The 14,282-nt window shown below is 35.4% G+C and overlaps 3 protein-coding genes across 4 annotated transcripts; 2 read left to right on the top strand and 1 right to left on the bottom strand.

The window, feature by feature from the left end:
* The first annotated feature begins 879 nt into the window (after nucleotides 1-879).
* On the top strand, nucleotides 880-6,645 carry LOC114422959 (probable copper-transporting ATPase HMA5). The gene is made up of 6 exons (XM_028389532.1): nucleotides 880-1,170; nucleotides 2,892-4,283; nucleotides 4,415-4,669; nucleotides 4,859-4,981; nucleotides 5,071-5,547; nucleotides 5,754-6,645. Exons 1-6 carry the CDS (start codon nucleotides 880-882, stop codon nucleotides 6,168-6,170), a joined length of 2,955 nt encoding a protein of 984 aa, XP_028245333.1. The 3' UTR covers nucleotides 6,171-6,645.
* Nucleotides 6,646-6,816: 171 nt separating this feature from the next.
* Nucleotides 6,817-10,334, bottom strand: LOC114424346 (glutathione S-transferase T1-like). 2 transcript variants are annotated; one of them, XM_028391187.1, is made up of 7 exons: nucleotides 10,003-10,332; nucleotides 9,831-9,904; nucleotides 9,592-9,652; nucleotides 8,836-8,889; nucleotides 8,358-8,437; nucleotides 7,608-7,813; nucleotides 6,817-7,460 (listed from the first exon to the last, which is right to left on the bottom strand). In XM_028391187.1, the coding sequence occupies exons 1-7, from the start codon at nucleotides 10,071-10,073 to the stop codon at nucleotides 7,248-7,250; spliced, it is 759 nt and encodes a 252-aa protein (XP_028246988.1). In that variant the 5' UTR covers nucleotides 10,074-10,332; the 3' UTR covers nucleotides 6,817-7,247. The 2 variants fall into 2 exon arrangements, with proteins under 2 accessions (XP_028246988.1, XP_028246989.1); XM_028391188.1 differs by lacking the exon at nucleotides 8,836-8,889 and having other exon boundaries at nucleotides 10,003-10,334.
* Nucleotides 10,335-10,893: 559 nt separating this feature from the next.
* LOC114421004 (probable phospholipid hydroperoxide glutathione peroxidase) lies at nucleotides 10,894-13,429 on the top strand. The gene is made up of 6 exons (XM_028386746.1): nucleotides 10,894-11,301; nucleotides 11,383-11,459; nucleotides 11,670-11,731; nucleotides 12,251-12,369; nucleotides 12,948-13,115; nucleotides 13,216-13,429. The coding sequence occupies exons 1-6, from the start codon at nucleotides 11,080-11,082 to the stop codon at nucleotides 13,243-13,245; spliced, it is 678 nt and encodes a 225-aa protein (XP_028242547.1). The 5' UTR covers nucleotides 10,894-11,079; the 3' UTR covers nucleotides 13,246-13,429.
* Nucleotides 13,430-14,282: the final 853 nt, after the last annotated feature.

Here is a 14,282-nt window from a genome sequence, read left to right on the forward strand (position 1 = left end):
CTTAACAAATGACTTTTTTTAAGATATTAAGTTTGCTTTTCAACTTATACTGTGAGATTTCTTATTACTTTTGGTATTTAATTATTAAATTGATTTAATGAATATTCGTAGATTCATCAACTAACAAAAAGTCATAGAATTTGATTTAATGGTAAAATGGTCACTTCATTTGATTTTTTATTATAAAAAATCATACAAGAAATAATGAAATTTTTTTTTATTATTTCCACTATTTCATTTATAAATTACTGAAAATAAAAAAATAAAAATAAGAATAAGGTGATATTTCTATAGTTAAAAATAAAAATAAAAGATAAATTTTCAAGCCAATCATTCGTAAGTCTTGCAAACATATGGCACACCTATAATTAATATCCTTGGAAGTTTGCATTGCATACATAAAAAATGATATTTGCGAGTAGAAGTGTCCACCCGGTTAAATTAATAACCTTTTGGTTTCATTTTCTTGTGGCGTATGCACCTGCGTATTCTATATGGCAAAAGGTTAAACCAAAGTCAAATATCCCTCTGTACGTTTGTTTTATCTCTCTTCTTTTAACAAAAATGAAGTGGAAGAATATCATTAGTCTTATTTTTAAGACTTGGTTAATTAATTATTTTTCACGTTAATGTAAAAGAATTATATATATATGAATAGACATGAGCAAGAAGATACTAATACATGCAGATTCCACATCATATTTTAATTTAGTTTCAGTCTACATCAAATGAAATATTTCGTCATTAAAATAATAATGTAATTGAGTATGAAGCTAGCATAAAAGGGAGGACTGAGGAGGGAGTGCTCATGGTTAAAGCATACTACAATACAATACGTTGGGATTATAAGATCTTAATTAGGGTTTGTTGTTGTTGGAGATGGCGACCAAGTTTTTAGCTTTAGCTTGTTTACGTAACAATGAGGGGTCGGGGTACCTATCGCCACGACCTCACTACCCGTCGATGCCGAAATATCCAAAGGGAGTGACAGAAGAAGAAGGAAGCAGTAACATATCGTCCAAGGCACTTTTCTCCGTCGTCGGAATGACTTGCTCCGCCTGTGCTGCCTCCGTCGAGAAAGCCGTCAAGCGTCTTCCCGGAATTCGCCAAGCCGTCGTTGATGTTCTCAACAACCGTGCCCAAGTCCTCTTCTATCCATCCTTTGTTAACGTAAGTTATATACTATTAGCAAGCCTAATCATATGGTACTAGCTATTTATTATCTTGTTATTATATTATCAATTTTTCTTTTCCTTTTTCCGAGCACCCTTGCATACTACGCCTATGTTTCAGGCCCCTTCTTTAATGTTGGTTTGTCAAGTCAAATGTTATATTGATAAAATATAACAACTATTAGATCAAACGTTTGTCATTAGAACAAAAGTTATATTGATTTACGGATTGATAATAAGTCTATCAACTCCTTGGAATCGATCTTGCTTATCAAAGAAAGTCAACAGTCTCCCAGAATATCACTAGAGTGATTTCAACTCATGACCCTCTTACACCGTCGGTTGAGTTAAGTACCTAGCTAAGAGAATAACTTTATTCCTTTAACTAAGAATTATCATATATCCACGTTTAACTTAATGGACTACACTCATTGTAGGCACCATGAGACGATGTTGACCAAATATAATCCAACAATAAAGATGTAAGATAATTTTATAGATTTACTTAGTGATTTTTTTATAGAGTTGCACTCTTAAAAATGAATCTTGTTTTTTTAGATTTAAATATAATCCTTAATTTTTTCTCATTAATTCATGCTATCTGATTTTTTGGAACGGAACCCTATATTTCGAATGATAATGTATGGACATGCCATTTGACATCACCAAAGAGAAAGAAAGGGGAAAAAGTGTAGATATAACGAGTAATAAAATAAAAGAGAGAAATAACGTGTTAAGTGTGTGTAAAAATAGGTTGTTCACATATCATTCGTAGATTAGTGACATTTGTCGCATGAATCCTGAGCTTTCTTACGAAAATAGTTTTTTTTTTTAAAATTATTTTTCTATCTAGATTGGTCAAGAAACATATTATCAGTATGGGTAATTCTCGTCATGTCGGCAATGGGAGGTGCCATTTTGGACTGCATGATTTTACTCTGATTTTCCTATCAACAGGATGTTTTGAAACTCAATTTTATCCGCTTAGATGCGTTATTTTTACATGAAATGATGAATGATTCCATTAGTTTTCATGTTGGTCTATCTAATGGTAGTATTCGCGTGCCTCAAATCACACTAAAAATCAAGTAAAACAAGCCTCAAAAACTGAAAAAAAAAATGTATTATAGAAAATAATTTTTTTTCCTATCAGCAGTGTGTTTTGAAGCTCAATTTTGTCTGTTTAGATGCGTTATTTTTGCATGAAATCATATTTATTTCATTAATTTTCATGTCGGTTTACTAATGGTAGCATTCATGCGCCTCAAATCACACTAAAAATCAAAGTAAAACAAGCCTCAAAAACGAAAAAAAAAATCACGCAGAAGGATGCAGTCCAAAGTAACGCCACCAATTTAGACAAACCACCTGAAAAGGTGACAAACATCAAAGTGACACCTCCCAGGTGACAAAGCATTGAATGGCGCCTCTCATTGCCAACGTGACAAGAATCACCCATATTGGTTATATGTTTCTTGAACAACCAGATAGGAAAATAGTTTTTTTAAAAAAGCCTTGAATCCTGTGTTACACTTGTTGTCACCTTGTATGGCTTCTTTTTATTTTTAACTGACAGACGGTGAGCTTCGTTGCGAACTCATGCATGTTAATTTGGTAGAACTTACAAGAATAATTCAGTGATTTGTAGTTGTACACTTGTACTGTTAGCTTTCTTTCACATTTGTTCTGGATGTGTCGATGACATTAATTCTTTCTTAGGAAGAGACCATTCGAGAGGTCATTGAAGATGCTGGATTCCAAGCCACATTCATCAGAGATGATAACGAGACATCTGTTCAGATATGCCGCATACGTATCCAAGGCATGACATGCACGTCGTGTTCCTCCACCGTCGAATCCGCTCTACAATCAATCCAAGGAGTGGTGAAAGCCCAAGTGGCTCTTGCAACTGAGGAAGCTGAAGTTCACTACACTCCAAACGTTGTTACCTACAACCAAATCTTGGAAGCTGTTGAAGACACGGGCTTTCAGGCCACGCTTATAAGCACAGGCGAAGACATGAGCAGAATAGACCTTCAAGTTGAAGGCATAAGAACTGGTCGTTCCATGAGACTCATTGAAAATTCTCTTCAGGCCCTCCCTGGGGTCCAAGGTGTAGAAACACACCCTGAGTTCAACAAAGTGTCTCTTTCTTATAAACCAGACTTGACAGGACCTAGAAATTTCATCAATGTGATTGAAGAAACGGGATCTAGGCGTTTCAAGGCGAAGATTTTCCCTGAAGAAGGAGGAAGAAGGAATAGTCATAGGAGGGAGGAAATCAGGCAATACTATAGATCTTTCTTGTGGAGTTTGGTGTTTACTATTCCTGTGTTTCTAACCTCTATGGTGCTTATGTATATCCCTGGAATTAAGCATGGAGTAGATGCTAAAGTTGTGAACATGCTTACAGTGGGGGAGATTATAAGATGGGTGCTTGCTACACCAGTGCAGTTCATTATAGGGAAGAGGTTTTATTCTGGTGCTTACAAAGCATTACGCCTTGGCTCTCCCAACATGGATGTTTTGATTGCCTTGGGGACAAACGCAGCATACTTTTACTCAGTGTATTCTGTGCTGAGAGCTGCTACATCGCAGGGTTTCAAGGGGACTGATTTCTTTGAGACTAGTGCTATGCTTATTTCGTTTATTTTGCTAGGGAAGTACCTTGAGGTTTTGGCCAAGGGCAAGACGTCCAATGCAATTGCCAAGCTCATGAACTTGACACCTGACACTGCTATACTGTTGACCCTGGACAGTGAAGGAAATGTTGTTGGTGAAGAGGAAATTGATAGCAGGCTGATTCAGAAGAATGATGTGATTAAAGTTATTCCTGGTGCAAAGGTGGCTGCGGATGGATTTGTTATTTGGGGTCAGAGCCACGTGAATGAGAGCATGATTACAGGTGAGGCACGTCCTGTGGCTAAGAGGAAAGGTGAAACTGTTATTGGAGGAACTGTGAATGAGAATGGAGTGTTGCATGTTAAGGCTACCTGGGTTGGATCAGAGAGTGCTCTTTCTCAGATTGTTAGACTTGTTGAGTCAGCACAGATGGCCAAGGCTCCTGTGCAGAAGTTTGCTGACCGCATTTCTAAATACTTTGTGCCTCTGGTAGTTAATTATATAACATACGCTTTTTAAAATTTTTTTTTTATTTGATTCATGTCTTCAAGACATTTTTTTTAATTGAATCCTTATGTTTATATATATAGTACTTACTTTGAAGGGTTTTCTTTGTGCAGGTTATTTTAATCTCATTTTCAACTTGGCTTGCATGGTTTTTAGCTGGAAGATTTCATGCTTACCCCAAGTCTTGGATACCATCTTCCATGGATAGCTTTCAGCTTGCTTTGCAGTTTGGGATTTCTGTCATGGTCATAGCTTGTCCATGTGCTTTAGGTTTAGCAACGCCAACTGCTGTTATGGTTGGCACTGGAGTAGGTGCATCTCAGGGAATACTTATCAAAGGAGGTCAAGCATTAGAAAATGCACATAAGGTCAGCATTTGACAACTAACATATATAGCTCCTTAAATTCAGGATTTGCTTTGTAAATGTTGGTGAAACTAACATGGACTAGCTTAGCTTGTCATAGGCACACAACTTACCTTTTGTGCTTATGAAAGAAAAGTTGTATGTATATACACACACAACATTTGAATCTGTTTATGGTGGTTTGTCTTGTAGGTGAACTGTGTTGTATTTGACAAAACAGGTACTCTCACAATCGGGAAGCCTGTGGTAGTAAATACAAAGTTGTTGACAAATATGGTACTCCGGGAATTCTATGAACTTGTGGCTGCAGCTGAGGTAGGCATTCTATTATTGAGTTTCACATGCTTATCAAGTTATTCATGAATAATTGTGAATAACTTTCGTTGTATAATTGGCTATGTCAGGTGAATAGTGAACATCCACTGGCTAAGGCCATAGTTGAGTATGCCAAAAAACTGAGAGATGATGAGAACCCCATTTGGCCAGAGGCACGGGATTTTGTGTCCATTGCTGGACATGGAGTTAAGGCCATGGTTAGAAACAAGGAAATACTTGTGGGTAACAAGAGCTTGATGGAAGACCACAATGTTGCACTTCCCATCGATGCTGAAGAGATGCTTGCAGAAGCAGAAGCAATGGCTCAAACTGGAATTATAGTGTCTATTAATAGGGAAGTAGTTGGGGTTTTAGCAGTATCTGATCCATTGAAACCAGCTGCACAAGAAGTCATTTCCATTCTCAAGTCTATGAAAATTAGGAGCATCATGGTGACTGGGGACAATTGGGGAACTGCCAATTCTATAGCAAGGGAAGTTGGAATTGAAACAGTTATTGCTGAGGCCAAACCAGATCAGAAAGCAGAGAAAGTGAAGGACTTGCAGGTACATTATTTAAAATTGTGGTTCTAAAATTGTAGATAATACTTTAAGCAACGTGTCGTTCAATCTTCATCCAATAGTAAGCGAAATTCTGATTAGATGTCTAATATTTTACACTGAAAGTGTATATAAATTAAACTCATACTTAATCCTACATCTCTAACATATATTACCTGTGGTTAACATATTGAGTACCCTTTTTTTGTTAGGCTTCTGGGTACAGGGTGGCTATGGTGGGGGATGGTATCAATGACTCGCCAGCACTTGTGGCAGCAGATGTAGGAATGGCAATTGGTGCTGGTACAGACATTGCTATTGAGGCTGCTGATATTGTCCTAATGAAGAGCAACTTGGAGGATGTCATAACTGCCATTGATCTTTCCAGAAAAACGTTTTCTCGTATCCGCCTCAACTACATATGGGCTTTGGGCTATAATCTACTTGGCATTCCAATTGCTGCTGGAGCTCTTTTTCCTTCTACACGATTTCGGTTGCCACCATGGATTGCTGGGGCTGCCATGGCTGCATCTTCTGTCAGTGTTGTATGCTGCTCTCTAATGTTGAAGTATTATAGGAGACCAAAGAAGCTGGACAACCTTGAGATACGGGGCATAAGCATTGAGTGATGTGAAATATGGTGCAGAAGAATTCAGGGTGGGGCTTGTGTTTGCTATTGTGTGTTACTGTTAGTGTTAGTGTTACTAGTAGGTGGTCACTTGTTCTCTCTAATGTTGAAGTATTATAGGAGACCCAAGAAGCTGGACAACCTTGAGATACGGGGCATAAGCATTGAGTGATGTGAAATATGGTGCAGAAGAATTCAGGGTGGGGCTTGTGTTTGCTATTGTGTGTTACTGTTAGTGTTAGTGTTACTAGTAGGTGGTCACTTGTTCAGTTGTCTGTTACTATTTATATATATCAATAACTTGGACATTTGTCACTTGACAGATGACCATTAAGTTGTCAATATTGCTTGCATGATTATGTTTTCCATGTAAAAAATTCTCTGATGTTGGAATAATGTACAAATGGAAATCCTTCAAGTCGTATGTTTTACCCTCAAGTAATGATATTTGCACCCGCAAAATTTACAGGAATCAATGTGGTGTATTTCAGCATGTAATGATGATATTATAATGTAAATAGGTATGATGGTAGTGTTATTTTAAGAGGAACAGAACCACGTTAAGTCGTATGGATACCAAAACGATGCAAGAATTTTGATGTGTAAATATGCATCAGTTTCAGGTGTTCTTCAACACTACGTCCCCATCTCAATTTGCCACATGCAAAGATATATCATTTCAAATATTTAGACTTAATTCAATGTTTGACACAGACAAATTAGTAGTTTTTTTTCTTCTTTAAATGTGAATAATAGATCACCTCCAAGTACAAAGCACCAACACCATTTACAAAATGAACATACACAATTGTTGGCCCATTTGGTTGAGAAAAGATAGAAGCAGGATATGCAGTTGCCATGTACAGCAACATTACTTCACTGTCAAAATCTTCTTATGGGCGTGTGAATTACTCAACAATTGAGCATGGTGGTCTAGCATTTGTGTCTTTATAGGAAGATATAAAGCTATTAAAGCCAACAAAGCAAAGCCAGAAACCCAAGGCTCAAGCCTGATGAAAGAAAAGGCTATGACTATGATTATGTTGTCAGTCTAGCAGCAAAGATAAAGGCATAGCTTTCACATCTTTGAATGCCCCCCCATCTTGTTGCTAGGCTCAGTCCCAGTTTCAGCTACCCTTGAACGCTGCTGTTCAAATTTCTTTTTAGCTCTATAAAGGATATTATGCACTTCTTCAAAGTGAGGATTTGTTGCAGTTCTCGTATCCTCAATCCACTGAAGAACTTTCTTGTATGGTGATAATATACGACTGTGATCCTTCTCATCCAAAACCTAAGTTTATTCACAGTTTAATTTTACAAATTCATGTAAAAAGCAATTATATTACCAATCTCAATTCTAATTCAACTGAAAATTTCAAGACATTGAGCCAATTTGGATGAATGCAGCATCGATAATTATTAAGTCACATTTAGTTACCTCAAGTTGCATGAGTTCACAAACCATGCTGAGATATGCTATAGATGGCTGAGAGACACCAAGCAGGAAGTGTCCATCTCCATTGAGCCAAATATTCTCTAGTTTTGATAAAGAAGATAATAGAACTTTCTCAGCTTCAGCAGCTGCTTTTGGACTAAGTGGACGGCCAGTTGCCGGTCCTAGTACAGTATTTATTACATAGTTCGCTGTAAAAGGTGGTGTGCTTCTGCCGGTTAGTCATAGTTTGCAAGAGACATGCTCTTTCTGTAAAAAGGAGAAAACAAAGATGTTCTCTGGCTAGAAACATGTGATTTAACATATGGCTTGCAGCAATGGTAAAACCTATTCTTCTATCATATGTTGCTTTTTCAAAGCAAAATCAATACAATATGAATAATTGAATATATTGGGAGTTGCATAATAGCTAGACACTAATTTAGTTTACTTAATGACATGAAGCTCTCCACAAGTGAGCAATGATTTAGGCCCAGTTTGATCCATATAAATAATTAATGAAGATATTGGCAAGTTGCACTCAAGTATACTTAGAACAAATTTGAATGCTCATAGTAAGTATGCAGAAGATAGTAACTATATGATTGAATTCTCTTTAAGTAGATAGTAGTCTATATCTATCTGTTACAATACCTATCTAGCACACAAGTTTCCATAGAACAAACTCAACTGCTCACAGCAAATCACATTATTCAAAGGGGTTAGAAGATGTATGGATTTAGTTGTGTAAAGCACCTGCTCCGTGTTGTAAATTAGAGTGATGCCAATCCATTACTGAGTTAATTTTGGCTCTCCTGAAAAGATTGCTTGGATACCTGATACATCAAGGAGTAACTAAACTAAATCATTATAAATTTCAGATGCAAAACTTTTACACTTTTATCTTCAATGCATGGCAACTAGTATTTCATTTAGATCATGGAAAATGTATCTCGAAGCAGCACAAAATTGGATTTAGAATCAATATATTTTTTAAGTTATTTATTTTATTCTGTTTTATCCCAATCTGTACTTTCAAATTAGCATCCAAAAGTGAGGAACAAGGGCCACTAGAAACGGGCAAGGAACCCTGGTCATGATTTTTCGAAATCATGTTAAAATACTGTGCAGTGAAACAGTTCAGCTCTGATATTTAAGAGACTCCGAAGTATTTCTTTAAAATAACCAAGCAGTTCAGAATTTCAGAAGCAAAAGAAGAAGAGGTTCTACTAGCCAGTGGTCAGCAATTCCAGGAAAAGCAGAAGCAAGATAGACAAGGATTGCATGGCTGGCAAAAGAAAACGAGATTTACTAAGAATATATGATAAAATCAATCAGTAAAAATATTCCTAACAAGAAATTCAAAATTTACACGGATTTACTGAAACTAAAAAAGCATACAGGAATTACAGAGACTAAGAAAGTACAGACAACAATGAAAAAGATGTGATTTAAAATCAAATACATCATATAAGCATTAAAAAGAAGGATAAACTCATTACTCCAGTGGAAAATTGATTGCACAACATGGTTCATTCACTTTCCTAAGCCATGATTCACATAGCCCGAAATAAAGAACGAAAGGGACATTCACATTGACCATTTCTAATACCACTCTACATCATGTATAAACCATCCAATCATTAGACTATGAGATTGTTTTCAAATAAAATGAAATTAGTTTCATAAGAAACTATAAATTGTTAGTAAATCAGATAAACATCTGGAAAAAAAAATCCCCTTTCTATGACGGCACACACAATCACCAAATAGTGGATTGAGTATTCAAAGTTCAAACAGGTAGATAGCTTCAAAATATATGACAGTTTAGTCCTTCCCCCGGACAACAATCAAGATTTAGATGCACATGGCTTAAATATAACTAGGACAAATGAAATGAAGATAAGTTACAGTCTAAGAACTTTACTTTCCTCTCCATCGAGAATCATTAATATAATAAAAGACATGACCCTTATCAGTAATTAATTACCTCTCGGAGAGATTGAAGCTTCCATGAACTATAGCCGGAACTTTCTGCAGAGGGTTGATTTCTGCAATAAAATTACAAGAGGGACTTCAATTGAAATCAAATGGATGCAAACTATAAAATTTTCTATCGACTACTTAGTTAGTGCCATGACAAAATACTATATAATTATATTACTTTGTTAAGTGCAGAGTCGTTGGTGAATGAATATACTTATGAGGTGCATAATATGCTTGTTTTACCTCTAAATTCAGGAGAAAGGTGGTGGCGTTTGGAAATGTCAACTTTAATCTCCTCAAAGTCAATTCCGTTAAACCTTTTTAACTCACAGAAGATGATAGTAGTGTTTAGTTCATCATAATCACAATATATACAGATAATGGTTTTGTGTGTAGTGTGGAGAAAAAATATAACCTGCAGAATATGAGAACTGCTCGAGAAGGCTGGGACATTTGATCCGCATACACCTTTAGCTTTCCCATCATCGCTTACAATTACAAATTTTGAACTCTTAAGTTTGGGAAGCAAAACACCACTTTGACATCTTGTTGCATTAGTTCATGTGCCTTACTTGCCAAAAATAGTACTACTATCTTATTAACAATCATTTTTTATATCCTTAAACTGAATGGTTAAGGTAAAGAGACGGTTTTTTACTCGGGTGTATGAACGTGCAAAAACAAAAATACACCGTGTGTTGGACAAGAATTTCAATGAAGACACTGCAGTGAAAAAAATACGCATTCCGATACACTTCTGTTGCCTGCTTTTTTTAACACTCATGAACCAATGCTACCCTCGTCTCGTTTGATGAAAATTGTAATGCATTTGTCTTGGAATTTTATGGAAATTCACGGGGTATTAAGGTATCGATGAATATTTGTTAAAATGCAATTTATTTTTTTTAAAAAAAATAAAATAAGTAATTTAAAACATATATTTATACTAAAAAGCAAATCTCAAAAAGTAAATGAGATTTATTTTATATGTAATTGTGAATATTTAAGTAAATTTATTATATTACAAATACCCACATTGTTACCTTGCGAGAAGAATAAAAATTTATGTATTTTATTTTTAAATGTTCTTCTAAGTGTGGATACACTAATAACATAATTAAAAAAATGTTCATTGAATTATCAATTTTTAATGAAATATCTGCCTGTATACACACATTCACAAGCCTTTTATTTATAATAGAAAATCTACGTCCCATATGTCTAAAACAAAGAAATAACTATTCTATCAGCTTCATCTTTCTTAGTTGCCTAGGCATCCACTCATCCTCTATTTTCTTTTTATTCAAATTCTTATTATTATTATTATTTTGCCGACAAGCTGGGCCTTTTGGGCTCTTGGGTATCAAGCCTTGTGTTGGCTGTAATAGAATAAGCTTCAATTGGAAACGCCAGAGCTCCATCACCGGAACAAGACCCAGGCAGGTGTCGCAGTACGCGGAGAAAGGACGCTATATAAATATATTTGTCCCCGATGCTCTCTATTTCAGCCACTCGTATATTCTTCCTCCGCTCAACAACTATAAGATTATCTTCTTCTTCTTCTTCTCTTCAATTCTTCTCCAATCCCAACCGCACCCTCTTCCGTCCCTTTCTTCACACTTCCTTCAAACCACTTCCTTCGTCTTTCTCTTTCCGAACAGATCACACTATGGCCACCTCAAACGCCAAATCAGTCCATGATTTCACCGTTAAAGTATCTTTTTTGTTTTTGTTTTGCATATGCATGTAAATTTTAGATTTTAGGTTAACCCCCCCTTTTTTTATCCTTTTGCAGGATGCCAAGGGAAATGATATTAACCTTGGTGACTACAAAGGAAAGGTCCTTATCATTGTCAATGTTGCCTCACAATGGTACCTCCCCAATTCTCATTTTTCCCAATCCCTATTTTATTTGTATAATTAAGTACGTGAGAGGGAGTATCATCAGTATTTTTTAACTTATGTCCTCTAACTGAAATTTTACCCTAATTTCGCACAGAAATTGGAGAGATTTTGCCCCCAATTTTGTTACAATCTAATTCTCTATGCTATATTTTGATGTTGATTCAATGTTTGATGCAGTGGCTTGACTAATTCAAATTACACTGAGCTCAGTCAGTTGTATGAGAAATACAAACAGAAAGGTTTGTTTTTCTCTTCTGTTCTCATGCTGTTGTTGCCTGTTGCCTGTTGTCCTTCTCGTTTGTTTCCTTCTTTCTGTCTGTCCCTTTCATTGTTGTGTTAATTATCATCTTATTCCTTGCTGTTGTGCCAATGCTCATCTCTGTAGCATGATAGCTTCATTTTGTGAGTCGTACTTGTACCCGGGTTTTTCCAACAATCTAGATATATTATATTATATTATGTTCTGAAATTCATCCGTTTTAAAAATTATATTAACACATCCAAACTCATTACCATAACAAAACCACAGATGCTCATGTACTGACTTAACATGACACAATACTTGTTGCAAATCTTGTTTGTTGTCTTTAACTTTTACATCCTTAATAAATAATCATTTATTGTAGACTAATTGAACTACTTGGCTGTATGTACTACACTTGAATAAGCATCCCGTAATTTTAAGTTTCAAGCAAGTAGCAACTAACTTATTATGGGGTCCCTTCGTCTTTCTAAAAATCTTGATATTCTTTGTTCAGGTCTGGAAATTCTGGCGTTCCCATGCAATCAGTTTGGGGCACAGGAGCCTGGATCTAATGAACAGATACAAGAGTTTGTTTGTACTCGCTTCAAGGCTGAGTTTCCCGTTTTTGACAAGGTAAAACCTTTGCTTATTCTCATTTCCCACTGCCTGTGATTTCATTCCTGTGTATAAAAAATTATTCCATGCCTGTATCTATATTATTGATAGAAAGAAATGCTGTCATCATGGGATTAGCTCCTTAAGTACAAATTTTTGGTGTGTAGTTCAAATTTTGTTTGAGTCACAATGTAGCATATGCTTTATGTTAACGTCTAATCTCCAATTACCCTTGAGCATGTTCTTAATGGGTTCTGTAATGAACTTTGCGTGCAAATCAAAGTTGATTAGGAGAGCAGTTGACTCCTTCAATGATTTCCCACAGTTTCAGTCCTGGTTGTGTAATGCATTAATATATGAACCATTTAAGTAGAGATGAATAGATTGACTTCAAGACTTTGTATTCTTCCTTGATGTGGCGTTAATAGCCCCCTCCAAATACTAAGCAAATAAGAGAAAAATGAACTAGGGAAAACTAATTCTGGTTTGATCATGGTCAAGTTTGAATAAATATTTCACTTTTCTGTGTCTAAGTATTTACTCTACTGTTAACCATATACTGAGAGTTGAGACCATTTTTTTTCCTTTTAATATAGGTTGATGTGAATGGTGACAAGGCTGCTCCACTGTACAAATATCTAAAATCAAGCAAAGGTGGACTCCTTGGGGATGGCATCAAATGGAACTTCGCCAAGTTCCTTGTTGATAAAGAGGGGAATGTTGTTGATCGCTATGCACCCACAACTTCTCCTCTGAGCATTGAGGTAAGACAATTAGTATGATGGAACCAATAATCTTTCCTATACATATTTGTATTTGAAATTTTTACACCAAGAATGCTTCTTTTTTATCTGATATCTGCAGAAGGACTTGCTGAAGTTGTTGGATGCATGAAGTTATGAATGTTTGGAGTTGCCAATAAATAAACTATGAATAAGAAATGTACTGCAGATGCTGCTGCAATTTCCTGTGTGCCTTATATGTACCGAAACAGTTGCTCTTGTAGCTTTGACATTAGATTCATAACCATGAGATTGTGTACTTATTATTGTGTGAATGTAAAGTTAAGCTTCCTTTAGCCGTGTGCTGTGGTCTACCTATTCCATTAATTGGTTTACTTCCTGGTCTTATTACCTTGACGCAAAATTGCCTATTTCTGACTTGTGATAAGATTAATTCCGTGCAGATGGCTCTTTTCTAGTTGATCGTGACCGAAATGCTGTGATGGTTTTTAGCTTCCTTGCTTACAAGCATCTTCCACGTCTAAACGGGATGTTCTCCAGAAAATATAACGACAATAATGAGTAGAAGAGTGCCTAAGAGAGACTGAGAAAAAATGAAAGTGCACTTAAGGACTCTAAATAACACAAAATTGGCTCTGCAGAACCTTAAGGTAGGGGTATTTATAAAATGTGCAATCTAAATACTTACCGCTAAAATAAAAACAGTATACCACAAAGTGTTATGCGACTGAGTATTGAGTCTTATGAACAAAACATATCAAAGAAACTAAGAAAGAATAACTAATCAAAATTTAGACAGTGGAAAAAGAAAACGTATCAAAGAATTAAAAGTACATAAAATATTATGGATAAGTTTTTTTAATAAATATGAATTATATTAAAATTAATTTGGATTTATTTGAATTAAAAATGATGTTCTATTTAGATCATATAAAATTACCTAAAGATATATTTTGCAGCATTACTTGATGATTACTATTAAATATTTGAGTTAATTTAAAATTACTAGAAATATTAAACTTTAGTACTTTCGTACGACTTATGAATGAATCGAGTCCTTTTATTTATTTTTTAAATTAAATCAATTAGATTCTCGTTATTTTTTTTTAAAAAAAATCCTCAAAACCTTATTCGTTTTCTTTAAATAATTTAGAAATTACGATATATTTTGGATATAACAACGTGAGA

The sequence above is a fragment of the Glycine soja genome, chromosome 8 (assembly GCF_004193775.1).
Source record: "Glycine soja cultivar W05 chromosome 8, ASM419377v2, whole genome shotgun sequence".
NCBI classification, from domain to species: domain Eukaryota; kingdom Viridiplantae; phylum Streptophyta; class Magnoliopsida; order Fabales; family Fabaceae; genus Glycine; species Glycine soja.